This window comes from Manacus vitellinus, unplaced genomic scaffold (genome assembly GCF_001715985.3).
Source record: "Manacus vitellinus isolate BGI_N305 unplaced genomic scaffold, ASM171598v3 scaffold_16_pilon, whole genome shotgun sequence".
NCBI lineage: Eukaryota > Metazoa > Chordata > Aves > Passeriformes > Pipridae > Manacus > Manacus vitellinus.
In genome coordinates, this window is record NW_021939189.1 from 115,041 (window position 1) to 131,308 (window position 16,268).

At 44.0% G+C, this 16,268-nt stretch overlaps 1 protein-coding gene across 3 annotated transcripts in view; it reads left to right on the plus strand.

Annotated features, from left to right (window-relative positions):
- Positions 1-6,079: 6,079 nt before the first annotated feature.
- The window catches only part of MAP1A (microtubule associated protein 1A), a 52,251-nt gene continuing 42,062 nt past the window's right edge, over positions 6,080-16,268 (plus strand). Inside the window, exons 1-2 of one of the 3 annotated variants that reach the window (XM_018069563.1) lie at positions 6,080-6,095; positions 6,269-6,370. In XM_018069563.1, the coding sequence (XP_017925052.1) occupies positions 6,089-6,095; positions 6,269-6,370 (109 nt within the window). In that variant the 5' untranslated portion in view covers positions 6,080-6,088. Of the gene's footprint in view, positions 6,096-6,268; positions 6,371-6,447; positions 6,543-16,268 lie in introns of those variants that run through there. The other 2 variants (XM_018069560.2, XM_018069561.2) reach the window with 2 other exon arrangements.

Genomic DNA, 16,268 nt, shown 5'->3' on the forward strand with positions numbered 1-16,268 from the left:
TATGTTGAGAGCTAGAGCACCTTTTAAGATCTCAGTTTGAGAAAACTCCCTAAGCTAATAACATCAATTGTAGCCTGCAGAGATAAATATTCTGTATTTTCCTCCCTTTCTGTGGTTGTCTTATTTCCTGATTATCTTCTGTTGGAGTCCTGTGACGCTATAGGTCCACATGTGCTTGCCAAAATGCCGACTGTCAGAACCTTCTGAGGTTTCAAGTATGTCCTCAATGCAGGCTTGGTGTGTATGAGGGAGCAAAACAGGGCAGGACTTATCTGCCCATCAAGTTCCTAAACTGTAGCTCTGGAAATCTTGTGGACTGCAGGAGCAGAAGCTGACACTGTTTTAGGAAATGCTTCACATTATTGCTGACTTGTTTTACCATAGCTGGCTTTCCTGTCAGAAAAGACATGGGTTTTTTAATCTGAAACTACTTTCTGGTGCCTCTCCCTTGTTCAGCATGCAGAAGTCTCATACGTTGAGGTTGCTTAGCTTTTGCATATAGAAACATAGAATCATCAAGGTTGTAAGAGACCTTCAAGATCATCCAGTCCAACCATCTACCTGGCACTGCCACTGTAAGCCCTAAGCCACTAAAACCACATCACCCCGCACCAGATCCAAACAGCTCTTGAACACCTCCAGGGATGATTACTCCACCACTTCCCTGGGCAACCTGTTTCAATGCCTGACCACCCAAACAGTGAAAAAAAGTTTTCTGATATCCAGTCTGGATCTCCCCTGTCTCAGCTTGAGGCCATCTGCATTGAACTGCTTTGGAGCTTGGCTGGCCAGAATTGTGAGCAACACGGACTTGGGCCCTGAGTTAGGGCCTCTCCAGTCAGCCCAGACAGTAAGAATTGCTTGCACCGTGACCTGTCAGTACAGCCATGAGCAGCTCTCACCAGTTTTGCACTGGTGGCCAGCAATGGTCATATTGTTCTTGCTGCTTGTGTATCTGGAATCCAGGAAATCCCATGACTTATCGCTGGAGAGCATCACACTTGTTTTTATTTGAACAGGAAGAACCACCAGGAAGCGATGAAGTCCTGACCTTCTCACTGCCATGCAATGGAGGAGAGAGAAGGTGAACGATGCTGCCAAGCCTTGGAATCTCTTCCACTTATGGCTTTCATGATTTATTTTGGGTATTGCAGCAACTCAACACCAGGCATTTAAAAATCTCCGTGGATTTCTCTATTGAAGTAACTAAATTCTAAACTAAACTAAAAACAAAACCAACTTCACCTTCTTTCAAAGGTCTGAGCATCCGAGCTTGCCGCTGTGCCGCTCTGTCCATCCTGACGGAAGGGACCAAGACCCCGCGCCCCAGCGCCGGCGCGAGCTCACCGGCAGCCGCCGTGCCGGCACGACGCTCGGGCGCGGCAGAGCGGGGCCGACAGGGCCGGGCAGGGCCGGGGCGGGCAGGGCCGGGCGAGCAGGGGGCCCCGGGGCCGTCCGGGGGGCGCCGGGGGCGCGGGCTGGCGCTGGGCCCGGGGCGGGGCCCGGGGCGCCGGCCTACGCCCCTCTCCGCAGTACCTCAGGCCCACGTGCCAGCTCGCCAATCAGGGAGGGGCTCGAAGCGCTTTAGAGCCGCGCGCCAGTGAGCGCGCGCGCAGCAGCGGCGCGGGTGTTTGCCATGGAGACGGCGGCGGGCCGGTCTCTATGGACAACGGCGGCGCGGCTGCCGGGAGGGCGGCGGCACGCGCTGCTCGCCGTCATCGGGGAGATCGGGACGGAAGCCGGAAGCGGGGACGCGTGCGGCGGGGCCCTGGGGCGCGGTGAGCAGCGGGAGGCGCGGCGGAGGGCCCGAGGCGGGGCGGGGGCGCCCTGCCCCCGAGCGCCGCGGGGCTGCGCGCCTGCCGTGGCGCCGTTCCCGGCTGCCGCCTGGGCCGAGGCCGGAGCTGCCGGTGCGCCTCGCCCGCCCTGCGGTAGCCAAACCGTCGCCGCCGCAGGGCTTCGTTCGCCAGCTCTTTGCCGGAGGGACGGCGGCAGGGGTGGAGCCTCGCAGGCAGGCGGCTGCGGGAAGGGTCGAGGGCTAACTGGGGCCGCGGGAGGGGGCGGAGGCGCACGGGCGTCGCGAGGCCCCGCGGGGTCGGGCGGGGCTCGGGCCCCCGGCGCAAATGCGGGCCCGGTCATCTGCTGCGGCAGGCGGCCTCCGTGATGGCGGCGACCCGGCCGCACCTGCGGACAGCCAGGCAGGACACGGCTGTAGAATTTTTTTCTCCCCTGAGCATTCCTTTATTTGCTTTAGTGACACGCAGTTAACCCTGTTTTTGAATGTCTTAAAGCTTGAAGGTATTTCATGGGTTGATGGATTGCATCTTGTTTCCATCTTACCCCAAAGTTCTATCTTCTTGGAGGAATTGTCTTGTTGGACTGTTCCCTGTGGTGCCAGGGACAGCTGTGAAGAGGGCTCTGTTGTGATGTGGCTTCTCCTTGTCTACAGAGCGACTGCATGAACCAGAGTAAGGGAGTGACGTAGCATGTCACTCACACTATGCTTCAGGAGTGACACAGTGCAGGATAGGGCTGTCCTAACATTTTGCTCCTTTGTTATCCATATCCTGATAGCACCCAGAGGCCTCAGCAATGAATTAGTCTTTGTATATTAGATACAGTGTTGTTTAAAATTAAGGGAGGAGGTGGTGAGATGGTAGTTCTTCCTTTGCAGCAGTTTCTGATAGTTTCTAGCAAAAAGAGAAAGGATAGGTGCTCATCTACATCACGACCTTAAGGGAATCCCTGTTCCAATAAGCAGTTAGTACATCTTCAAGAAAAAAGGTCACAGCCTTCTGTCTCTGTGGGCACTTCTCTCCCCCGCTCCCCATTTCCAAGGCACATTGATTTGAAAGATGCCAAGGATAAGTTATAATTGTTGGCCAAATTATGTTATTGGAGATACTTCTGTGACTGTTTTCCTCTCAAGCATCATCAGTACTGAGGAACAGATGGACAGTGCAATGTAAGAGAGGGATGGGCTTAAAAATGTCAAATCTTGTCTAATTTCTCTACGTCATATTTTCCAGCTGTCTCTGCTGGCAGGCCCCTTACCAGCTGCTTCAAGAGGGGTGTTTCATGCCTTTTCCAAGGGATGGCTTTAGTCAGTAGAGGTAGATGAGATTATGACAATTTGGCCTCTGAAAGACCCTCTTTGAAGGGGCTACTGCTTCCTGCACAACGGGGTGATCATCTTCACTTGGCACTTCACTGACCTGATGTGCCAACCTACACCCTTATCCATTCTCTGAAACTTTGAAATAGCGACAAATCAGACTGTAAACTAGTGGATTTCACTCTGATTCTGCAGTCATATGCTGATAACCTGGAAATTCCCATTGCAGAGGAAAAAGAAAACCATTTGCAACATAAATTGTAATTGCCACAGGAGAAGTAAATTCTCCCATTGGCCTTCACTGACTAGAAACCTGCTGAAATTCTGCCAAGTGCAAACACTTCTTTCATTTGCATGAGAGGGAGCCATTTCAGCAGTATTGGTAACTTACTAACGGTAGAAGTGAACTATTTGGGGAGCTGTAAACCTGGGTTTCAATCTTTCCTCTGTCACTGACATGGAGTAGGACCTCCAGCAAATTAGAGGAGTTTTCCCCACTACGAAATGGGAGAATGACCTCTTCTTGAAATAGACCAAGATTTGCAAATTGTAAGAAAGAAATGAAAAACGAGAATGGTTAAAATGGCAGCGGAGTCTGGAGATCTGTCTAGTCAAACTATTGTGATTTGCAGATGTCTGTACCCTTGATTCAGAGACTTCAAGAAATGTGGAAATGGCACACATATGATGATTCCAGTTTCTTAAGTGTTAGGTGCTAGAGAGGGCTCACATGAGGGTTGTGTGAGGGTAGAACAGGCTGCTGAGCAGTGAATACAAAGGAGGAAAAAGCTGGGGGTTGTTTTATGTCTGTTCTGTCAGCTGTGGCACCCTGTCTGCACAAAAACCCCCAAACAAACAACAAAGTCAACACTTAAAGAGATTTTATCAGTCTATAAATCTCTTGCCCCGACTGATCCAAGAAGTATGTTTTATCCAGACTTCTTTCTGTACCTTGGTTCAAGAGAATGCAATAGTGACTACAGAACGTTACAGAACCTGCTTTTTTACAGGTGTAGAGCTTTGTAGGCTGTGACTTTAACCTTGGGATGCTTGAATGACACTTTTTCCAAAATGCTGTCTAATAAATAATGGTCTTTTTTTCTGTTCCTGTGTGACTTTTGTCTAATTTTGAAACCATATCTGGAAGACTAGGTCTAGTATTAGGAGGAAATGCCAAATCTTTTAAGCCAATTACCTCAGCAGGAAATAAAACATTCACAAGGGCATAAAGAATGAGATGGAAAACTGATGAGTCACATGGTCCCTTACCCAGGCTTTTCACATGCAAAGAGCTTGAACGTTTAGAAACCTTATTATGGTATAGTCTGCACTCTCGTGGCAGAGGATTCTAATCAACAATGCTCTGACTCCTGTGCCATGGAGTGATAAACTGGAATTGTGGCAAACTGGGAGAGATTATAAGTAACCTCAGACTACCTGTAGGGGAAAAAGGTTGAATAAATACAACAGTGAATGAAATAATTTCGCTCTTCCCTTTCCTTGCTCTGAAAGAGCATCTATTCTTTCTGCATCCTAGAAGATGTAGCAGTACCTCAAATAGCACTTACTGCTGCAATAGGACATAATGACAATGACACAGCAGCTACAGTCAGCAGGATTTGCCCTGCAGAGTGCTACCTTTTTCCTGTCGAGGTCAGAATGTTCATCAGTACTGCATTAAGATGCTCTTATACTGGACATTTGTTTAAACAATTGTGCTGTCTAAGAGTGTAGCATAGAAAAACATTTTGTTCACCCTCTTGCTCCCTATCTTTTATTATATGTTTCATTTGTTTGTATCCTGCATCCAAACTGAAAGGTGCTGGTAGGTTGTTTGTCTTGTTTGTTTTTCCTGTTTTGTTTTGGTTTTTTTTTCTTAAGTTCAGAGGATTTATGGAGGGTTTTTTGTGCACACTGCAGAGCAGACTGTCAGCTAACAAATAAGCTCTATTAGTCTGCTGTGTCAGGTGTCACCAGAAAAAGAAACAAACACGAAGTTTTCTTTAGCTGCTACAGGCCCTGAGACCTGTGTGATGCAATGATTACGAACTCTCTCTTCGTATGTGTAGAAAGCTGGAGCTTGTATCCTCAAGGATCCTGTCCTGCCAGAGGCCAGCAGAAGCTGTTGCACAAGCTGGAAAACTAGAACTGCAGTAAATGGGAATGATGTCTGCATGAAAAATCAACACGTGTCCCTTGAAAGAAAGCAGATATCAGAGGCAATAAAACTTTGCATTTTATGCAAGAGAGATGGTGGAAGAACTCTTAGGGAGGACCCCATCAATAAATACTGGGGCTGAAATTCTTATTTCAGTTAACCTTAGAAGTCTGGCCTTCAACATCTGTACTTCAACAGGCATGAGCACCAGAGGCTGGAGTAGGGATTCTTGCTGATATCCTGGTTTTGTTCATGATGCCATAGTGTAGTGTTGCATCATCTAGGAGAGGCTCTTCCCTACTGGGATGTGAAGATCTGTGGTCTGTAGTGTTTGGTGTCTTCTAGATTGTACAACTGTTCACACTGAGGTCTGAAGGTGACTTCCCCAGTATGGCTTGGTGCCACTTGCTGTGGGAGCAGATGCAGCTTCCTGCTGTGATATGAAGGCAATTAGCTTGCAAAGACTATATAGATTAAAGAGCAAACTCAAAGGGTCTCAGTGGGATTAGGGGCTTTGAAGGAGTGATTAGGCAGAGCCAGTTGTGGGGAAGCTTTTGTGACTTGGAGGATGCACAGGCTATAAGAGCAGAGAAACTGGTGTCTGAGCTGTCAGTAACGTAACCAGCCAGTAGCCCATCTCTACAGGTGACCAATGCTGGACAGCACAGAAGATGTAAAACTAACATTAGGTATTTGCTTGGTTAGACAGTAGTGTAACTTATTTGGCCTCATCCCTTGTAGCTTATTGGCTTCCCTTGCCTGAAGCCCAAGTTGAATGAAAACTTTCTCACTGCATGTCCTTCAGGGAGAAATGTTTTATGGAAGGTAAGCAACTTACAGCCCTCTGCTTCTGAAGGCTTTCTTGATCCTAAGTATGGTCATCTAGAAGAGCATCACTGGTCCTTGTCTGTCCTGTTAACTTTTTCTCTGTCTGCATTTCTGGAGTAGATGAAATGACAGCTCACTGTTTTGTTGTGTTGTTTTTTTTTTTTCCTCAGGAATTCGTTCCTGGGACATTAATACTCTCTACTGTGACCTGAATCAGCAACTGCGGCTCTTTGTAACCCGACATCTGGCTCAGTTTTCTTCCGAAGTCAAAGGTCAGCTTTCTGGTTTATAGGCATTAACTTTTACTTCTGTTGGATCTGGGGAAAAAAAAAAAAAAAAACAACAAAAAAAGCAACAACAACAGGATAAAACTGATTGTGATTCAATTAGTGACTTGTTTGCCCAGGATTCTGCAGAACTGAATGCTAAAGAACCATCTTAAAGGTATGTTTGATGCAATGAATTTAACTTAGAATTACATATCTTATTACAGAGAATGGTGTTGAATAGAAATATGTGCTGTTTAAAAGCCTATTAAACCAGTAAGTCGGAATTCGTCTGTCCATCTTCTGTACTTTATCGAGGTGGCACAATATAGTTTTACTTCATTAGCTATTTACTATCTATGCGAGTAGTATGTAAGAGTAGTCAGATGACTTTCTGAATTCCTCTTCTTGAAGGCCTATCTCCCTTTCTGAGAACAATGAATAAGAGCATTATAAAAAATCACATTAACAGTTAGAAAGTGTGCTTACCTAGCTTGATAAAAGCTTTAACTCTGATTATAATACTTTTACGTAATGTATGTTAAGTTACTATAGTAAGCACAGATGACACTGTTGTGAAATGTATTTTATATAAAACTGTCTTATAGCTCACTGTATGTTTTACACTGTTGTCAAAGCTTCTGAATGTATTTTTCCAGTTGAGAAAGCTGTTCTCCTAATGGACAGCTGTGAAAGAAAGTACCTGGACTCTTCTCAAATGTACCACTGACTGAGAGGTCTCAACTCTCCTGTGACTTTTTAACATGGGAATGAAAAGTTGCCCTCCTTGCAAGGCAATGTGTGCATGTATATGCATTTAGGGATTAAAATACTCTGTATGAAACATATCAGTTGAAACACTCAGCAGAAGATGTCTCAATTTGAAGCAGCTGTAACGGGGCCTGTGGTACAAATAGACCAAAGCACTAATAAGACACTGTGAGTATAACATTTGCCCAAGAATTCTTCTAAGTCAGAGCTGAAATATCTGGATTAACATTAGCAAAGTGTATCCCATTCACTTCCCTTGCTTGGTTTCTGAGGAGCAAAGGGTGATGAACATGTTGCCAGTCTATGAAGACAGTTCCATGAGGGATCTGAGGAACTGCAAGTCTGTTAACCAACTATCAGACCTATTGAGCAAATCAGCAGCAACTATAATAAAAGGCAGGATTTGTGTCTACCTGGGAGGAGTTCTGCAAAGGGAAGTTCTGCTTTTCAAATGTCTTGTAGCTCTTTAAAGAGATCAGCAAACTTACAGGTCAGTGATTTAATCTACCAGGCAAAAATGTTTTTGGGAATCTAAGTCCCTGAAGTCTGTTTAAGGAAGCCTATAGGCCACAGATTTAGGGGCCAGGCTTTGGTATGTAGAAGTTACTGAGAGAAGGATAGGTAGTAAACAGAAATTCTGATGTAAACTGTCTGTAGAGACTTGGTCCTGAACTGGAGGCTTGCAGCTTAACGTGGTACTAGGCATGCTGCCACTCTTTGTCAGAGCTCCTTGCCATCGTTGTACATCTGCAGAGTTTCCTGTGGGACTACACATTCCTGCTAGCTCTGCACAGGATCTCTTTTCTCTAGTACATTTTTGGGGAAAGGAAAAGTGTAGCCAGCTCTCAGCTGCGCCTGTTTCTGGTGTGCTTAGCGGTAGACTTAACTCCACTTAAGCTGCTTTCAGTTTGACTAGGGGATTTAAAATAGCTCAACAGCCATCCCAGTGATCTTTTCTTTCAAATTATACTTTGTGTTGGCCTTCAAAAAACTTTTTATAAATAGCTAATGACATAATTGAAAATCAGGTGATTAAAAAAATACCATTCAGGTTGAATTTGATGGAACAAATTCTTGAAATAATGAAACATTGATATATACTTTTCTTGCCTCTGTAAAAGGATTATGAGAACTATTAAACACTTTTGAGTATTAGCTTGCGTTTTTCTTTGCAAACTTAATGCTTTATGCTGAAAGCCATGAGGGTTTGTGTAAGAGTCTAATAACTAGCTGCCTTGCAGGAAGATGACCTTCAGGCTCTGAAGCCTTTCATGTTCAACCTAATAGTCATCCTTCACATCCTACTGATGCCTTTGTTTTACATTTAGTGCCAGTTGAGGATACATCTGCCACAGCTCACTGAGAATGTGGCAAAGTTACATTGCAGTTCCTAAAGGCAGCTGCCTTTTTAGATGAGCACTCCTAGAAGGCTTTTAACTCCGACCAGGAGAAGAATCTGTTTTACTGCCTCTGTGGAACATACAGGCAGCTACAAAGAGGATGGAGGCTTTCCCTTCACAAGGGGCAGACTGCAAGTTGCATTGGGAGAGTATTCAATTCAGTAGGAATTCTTTTTTTTCTCCTGTGAGAACAATCAGTCACAGGAAAAACCTCCCAAGGGTCATGGTGGAGTCCTCATCACTGGAGGTTTTCAGGATGTAATTGGACAGGGTGCTAGATAATACAATTTCTGTGTCTTTTCCCATGAGAAGTTGAACCAGGTTATCTTCTGAGGATCCCTTCCAACCTGGGCTGTTCTGTGCTTCTGTGAATTCAGCTTTGCAACAGTGAAAGGACAGGGAGTTTTACTCCTGGCACAAACCAGGTTGATATTAAGTTACAAATCTGATAGGACGCAAATGCAAATACACAAGCCCACCATGCACGTCTTAGTCTCGAAGTCTGAATTTGATCTTCCTTTTACAGTAACAAATATAGGTCAATGTTTTTACTTGTGCAAGTGATTCATCTTCTTCCTGGAACGTGGAATGGCTTGGAGTGTCAGTTTATGCCATGTGCTTTTTCCACTGCACTGCTTAGTTAGTCTTCAGTGATCAGTATCAAGTGCATGACAGTAAAAAAAGCTGCCTTGTTTATTCAAATCATAGCTTCTAGATCGTACAGATGATAAGGTTGTGTGTTCAAGCAAAAGCTGTTTTAGACAAGAGGCAAAAGACCAATTGCTTGTGAAAATTAAATTACAGTGAAAGTGTATGTTCCTTACAGCTGTGGCCTCTTGCTAGAGAGACTTCTGTAATATAGATCATTCAGTGATGGATTTTATTCTTCTCTTCGCTGTTAATAAAAGGACTGCTATATCCTTAATTTGCATGTTCAGGTAGCAAAAAAGTCAGTAGCTAGCACTATTTTTTTTTTCACAGATGCAACAATGATTCTTTGAACTTTGGATGTGATTTGCAGTCCTTGAACAATTAACTGTCCTGCATCTTTTGTCTGCCAACATACTTCTGACCAGAGAAATACCAAAGTGAGCATTTGTCAGCTTCTGTGCTTCTTCCTCATGTGTTTGAGGGCTGTATTTACTCTCATAGTAACCACACTGAGCATGACCTTAAAGATCCCATCAATTTCAGTCTCCTAAAATAGAGTTTCCCATGCTGTAAGTGCAGCCCGTGTTTCTCGTTGGTACATGTGGCTGCAACAATCCCAAGCACTGCTCTTTCCTCCTTTTCAGGTTGTCTATGGATACAGTGAGCAGCATGAATCACAGTGCAGACTTACATGACATGCCTTATGAAATAATGATTGCACTATATCAGTACAACCTTTTGAGATTTTGACAAGCTTATTTGTTTTTTATTAAGAAGTAAGGTCATATTTTCTGTAAAGCCATACTGATTGACATTAATGTAGTATTTCTATTTGAATCTTTACTGCTGATGGGTTTTCCAGTCTACTAGGACTTAAATGCCAGGGTGCTGGAGTTCAGATTGGAACCTGAGAGCTTCTTAGTCAATCTTAGAGCTTGTACAGAAATTATCTTTTTGCATTTACTGGGTCTGACTGCTGCAATCTCCCACCACCATTACTGTTAAAATTTGATCGTCTTTAAAATATATTTTTATTTCTTTCAAATACAGAACGGGAATATTTACTGGATATTTTTGGCTCTATTTGACCTGCAGAGCTTAGTTTTAAAACAAGAGATAGCACAAAAGCGGAAACATGAAAGACCACATATATAAAACTTAATTTCAAAATGCTGCTTTTACCATCTTTAGCAGATGTTTTAATGGTAAGAGAGCTTCTCTGGACTACATATGAACTACATATCCTCAGGGTTCTCTTTGGCAAATAACACTGGTCTGCATTTCACACATCTGATGCCAGCATACTGACCCTGCTTTAGCCCGTTGGGCTAAGGAGTTGTCAGGCTTAATCTGTTTGCCTTTTGTATTTCAAACTGTTCCTTTGTTCCTGCCATGAGTGCCGTGGTTCTCACTATGACACCCAAAAGTTACGGGGGAGATAAGAAACTAGAGCCCCAATAAGCTATTTTGCACTTCAGCTGGGCAGAGGCTCAGCAAATAACAGTTTCTTGCTTTTGTGCTGTTCTGCCCAAATGGTTTTACTGACTGAAAGGGCAAATGGTGCTTCTTTTGCCCTAAAATTCATGTAAGCTTTAAACTGACCCTGTGCAACTCACATTTCTGTATGTATTTGTTGTATATTTGAAATTGCTGAGGCTTCAATGAAACGTACAGATCTATTCATGGGAAGCATCATTCCTATGGAAGAAGTGATTTTTCACAGCTGCTCTGGTTCTGTTAAGCTCCTCTGCTGAATATTGAGGGGAAAATTCTGTTCAACTTTTTAAAAGCAAGTAAGATCAAAGGAAATGCCTTACTGGTTCAGATCAGGGGTCTACCAAGCCCCAATGATTGCCCTTTCCCCCTTATAGGTCCCTCCCTATCTATGCACAATGCTAGAATGAGGGATGTTCAGACCATGAGCAACTCCTTCTAGTAAAAGCTGTTTGATTCCTCTTGAATCTAGACTCTACAAATGCTATCTGCTTCCACAGTCACGTGTAGCAGCATGTTTCTGAAATTTCACTGACTGCTATCTGGAGAAGAAATTCCTCTTCTGTTTTTATTTGATCTAGCTTTCCTGGGTGCTCCCTAGCTTCTACCATTTGAGAGATAATGACCCCATCTTCTAGCTTTGACTTTTTTTCTATTTTATTTTTTTTCCTAAATTGGAGAGTTCCTTTTGAGACTATTATGATAATGCCACTGTTTGAACATTTTAATCATTTTGGTTTTCTATGCTAAACCTGAATTGATAGACACAACACTTTATGATCTTCATAAGGAGCAACAGCACGCATTGTTCTCCCAGATCTTTTTCCCTCATGGAGTTCGTGAAACTTTTAAAGAATTGAAAAAAACCGATCACCTGCGAACAAGGTCCATTACTTATGAACTTTAGCAAAATATTGGATTCTTTATTTTAGTGAATACTCAGTGTTACTGCCTTTTTGTAATTGTGGGCCCTATTTATGGTGTGGTGCTTCTATGATTTCTTGTAATACTTGAAACTATAAGATTTCCAATTCTTATCTTTAACTCTTGTTCTTGAGTGATATCACCACAAAGCAAACCCCTCCTACCTGCACTCCAGACTTCAGCAGCATCTGGAATCTGGCTGGCTTCCACAAAACTGGGCTGAGGCCTGTGCATGGCTGGCCCAGGGGCTGGAAGCTGGGGCCTCTTGATGGAAAGCTGCAATGACAGTTAGGGTTCAGCATCTGAGTGTGCAGACGGCATTTTTTCTGACAGCTCGGGCATTTCAAGCCTTGCAGGTGTGGTTTTTATCAACTTTATATAAGTTTTTTTAATTTTATTTTTTTTCCTCAGCAAGACACCTGCCATCTTTTAGTATGTAACCCATTTTAATGCTTCTGGGTTTTTTTTTTGTTGTTGCTGTTGGTTTGTTGGGTTTTTTGGTTTTTTTTTGCCTAGAGAAGCGTTTTCTTTACGTTGATGATGTAGATTTATTCTCTGTTCATTGTTTTTTTAATAAGCGTTCAAAAATTCTGAGTGAGCCAGTTAAGAACAAAAAAAAAGGGGGGGGGAGGGGACATATGCTTCCACTCAGTGCCAGCAGAAAACCAGCAAAGGCTGTTGAAGACATTTTCTCCATCTTGTCCAGTGACTGAAAGCTGTTAATTTTATAATGGTTAATGGATGATCTGTATGATGCAGAACAGTTCTTTAAACCGTGCTCCAGTAACTATTTCATGTTGTCCATCACAGTAGTTGCACACAGAATAAGGGCAGGAGGGAGGGTTGTTGATATTTGTGGGTTTGGCTTTATTTTTTTGTGTGTTGCAGTGACATATTTTTAGCTTGACAAAGGCAGCATTCTCTTGGTGGCCATGTGCATTGTAAGCACAGCAGCTGCTGTGATAGAGGGACCTCCCAAATAAGACAAGTTGTAATACATGCTGCTTTTGGAGTCTTCATGTTGCTCTATGTTTAGCAGAGGTGTTAGAACTAGAGACACTTAGTATCTCTAAGTTAATACAAGCTTTGGGTGGTTTGGGTTTGGGGTTTTTTGGTGTTTGTTTTTGGTTTGGGGTTTGTTGTGAATGCTGCTAGGATTCTGGCATCAGTCACATCTAGATTTTGGTAAGGAAAGCCTTGGGAATGTGTTGTGTATCGTTATTTTGCCATAGCTCTATGCACTTTTCTCTAGTATCCCTAGTGCAGTGGCTTAGAATAGGCTTTTCCAGTCCTTGTCAACTGGACCTTGCTAAGGCAAACAAGATGAGCCAAGGGGAAGAAGGATTAAGTAGGAAAATAATCTTTAACATGTGACAGTTTCAGCAGCTGTGTATAATTTTCTGACAGATTTTTTTGATCTGTTTCCCTCTACTGTGCTGTGAATGCAGCTCCCCAACTCACTTCCTTTGCTTTTAAAGAATCCCCGGTGCTGGTGTGGGCTCACGGACTGAGTCTGTGATCAGCTGCTCTCAATTCCTGTTTACCCAAGTTTTCCACTCAGGTTAGTAGCTTTGGGTGCTCCATGCTGCTGTCGTTCAGGGGCTGAGGACCAAGGCTGAGCCATTACCGAATGCAATCTCATGGTTTGGCTGTCAGGTTCTGCTGTGCTTCCCATGGTGGCTTCATGGGGTAGAAAGCCACTCACAGACAGCAAATGTGCCCTATCTCACTGCTCCAGCGCAGAGTAATGGGTGGTATTAATGTGCCAGATGCCAGAGAAACAGGCCATGCCTTCAGCACTAGGTGCTTGTGCACCCTGGCAATGGTGGCAGGCCCTCAGCAAAGAGGACAAGGCTGTGGCTGCTGCTCTGCTGCACCCTGCACAGCCAGTGGGACCCAACGGAACTCCTGAAGTGATCTCATCTAGAATCTGAGCTGCTATTTTGGGAAATAAAATCTTCTAAGTCCATATTCAAAAGAATGGGAAAAAACAGTGTGGACAGCGCCTGTTAATCCTATTTTGCACTGAGATTAATTGTTGTCATGTGCTATTGTAATTTTAATGCCATAATTCCTATCTCCTTAGAAAACAGATGTCCCACAGTCTGACTGGCTCTGTTCCAGGATTTTGCCTTGCTTTATTAACTATGGCATTGCTGGAACATGTGCCTCTTTTTTCCCCCCTGTAAGAATTTAACATTTCAGACCAGAGGCACCATTTTCCCCTCCTGATCTGATGTTGCTTCTTTCCTGGGTAATCTGAGATGATGTGCTTTTTGCTTGATACTGAGAAATTATGATTTTCCTTGTGCTAGAAAATCAGGAATTCTGAAGTGGAGTTAATGGGGATCATTAAGGGCTTGTGCCTAGAGGTTGCTTTTGAAGTACCAACTTATTTTCATTCTCTTCTGTATAGTGGAATGCCTTGCTGCTTGATTTGGAAACTTTAGGGGATTGTGTGGACAGGCAATCAGCTTTTCCTGATTTCTTGCTATGACACATGTTACTGCAGAGGATCCACACTAGATCCCTAACCCATCTGTAATTCTGTAATCTTTTTTCTTTTCTTTTCTTTTTTACTTTTTGCTTTATCCTGCTGGTCTGTGTGAAACAGTAGTGGAACAAATGGGTCAATTCCTGAGCTTGAGCTTTGGAATACAAAGAACACTACAAAGAAAATTTAATTCACTACCTGAACACAGTCTCCTGTTTTTGTTTTAAACCAAATGCATGTTTTAGGTATTGTTTGTGGGGTTTTTTTTGGGAAGTGTCATGATTTTTGTGTTTTGTACACTTTTAGGTCTTTTAGGTAAGGTGTTATTTTATTTAAATGCATCATTGATCTGTTATAAACCATGGGTAATTATCATAGAATCTCCTGAGTTGGAAGGGACCCACAAAGATCAAGTCCAGCTTCTGGCCCTGTACAGGACATCCCCAACAGTCCCACCATGTCTCTGAGAATGTTGTTCAAATGCTCCTTGAGCTCTGGCAGCCTTGGGACCATGACCACTGCCCTGTGGAACCTGTTCAGTGCCCGACTACCCTCTGGGGGAAGAACCTTTTCCTAATATCCAACCTAAACCTCCCTTGACACAGCTCCAACTGTTCCCTCGGGTCACAAGAGCGAAGAGATCAGTGCCTGCCCCTCTGCTTCCCCTTTTGAGAGCCTGATGAGCTCTGCCCTCAGTCTCCTCCAGCTGAATAGACCAAGTGCCCTCAGCTGCTCCTCATGTCTTCCCGTCAAGGCCTCTCACCATCTTTGTAGCTCCCCTTTGGATGTTCTTTAACAGCTTTAGATCTTTCTTATACGGTGGTGCCCAAAACTGGCCCCAGGACTTGAGGTGAGGCTGTCCCAGTGCAGAGTAGAGTGGGACCATCACCTCCCTTGCCCACCTGGCGATGCTTTGCCTGATGCCCACCAGGACACGGTTGGCCTTCCTGGCTTCCAGGGCACTGCTGACTCATATCCAACTTGCCATCGACCAAGACCCCCAGGTCCCTTCCCACAGCTGCTCTCCAGCCTCTCATTCCCCAGTCTGTCTGTACATCCAGGGTCACCTCACCCTAGCTGCAGAATCCAGCACTTGTCCTTGTTAAACTTCATATGGCTGGTGATTGCCCAACCTTCTGATTTGGCAAGGTTCCTCTGCAGGGCCTCCCTGCCTTCGAGGGAGTCAACAGCTCCTCTCAGTTTAGTATCATCAGCAAACTTACTCAGTATCCCTTTGAGTGCAGAACCTGAGTCATTTATGAAGAGGACTGTGCCTAAACAGAGTACTACCGGCACACATGTTAATTAAAGGAAAATATTCAACATAGCCAAGAATTCCTGCTGTCATGGGGGGAAATGGTAGAGAATAAGCTTTCTGCCATAGATGTTCTATATGGGACTCCTCTGCTGCAGGGGCAGTGAGACTGCTGTAGTGGAAAGCTGAGCCAGTACAGGTCACTGCTGTGGTCGACCTGCTCCCTCTCCCATCCTCCCTTAGGACTGGTGTGTGTGGGAGCTGCTGGCAAAGCTGTCAGTACCATGCTAGTGGGGGAATTCCCGATGCACACATGCTTATTTGAGAGTAAGTCTTCACAAACCAGACTCTGTTGATATAATTATTCAACTAGAAATAAACCAATGCAGTTATTTTCTACTAAGAATTAGTCCTTATACATGACACAGACAGAAATAATGCTTGGTGAGGTTTTTCCTTGGTTTTTTGCACTTTATCTCCATGGATAACTAACTTTCCCATTTTGCAAGTTTCTTCGCTCGAAGCTCTTAGAGTTGAAATCACCACAGTCGTGATTTCTAAAGTTAGCACTTGGCCCATTAAATTATTACTCGTGCTTCTAAAACCAGACCTTGTGGTTAAATGTTGTTGGCAGTTCATGGAATTCAAAATCTTGAAGTGCATACAGAGGCAAAGAATAACTGGGTTTGTCCTGGAACAATCCCTTTTATCCTTCAAGGACAGAGGGAGTACATTGAGCTGAGCCAGTCCTGCTGTACTGTCTGTCATACAGAGTGATTTGAGGGGTCATGATCTCTTTGAATGGACCTTGAGAGATTAACCCTTTAATTTGATAGAAAAGGAAAATAATGATGAGATCATTGGGGAAGGGTTGGACCTTTCTTCAGGACACAATGTAAAACAAGCATATTTTGT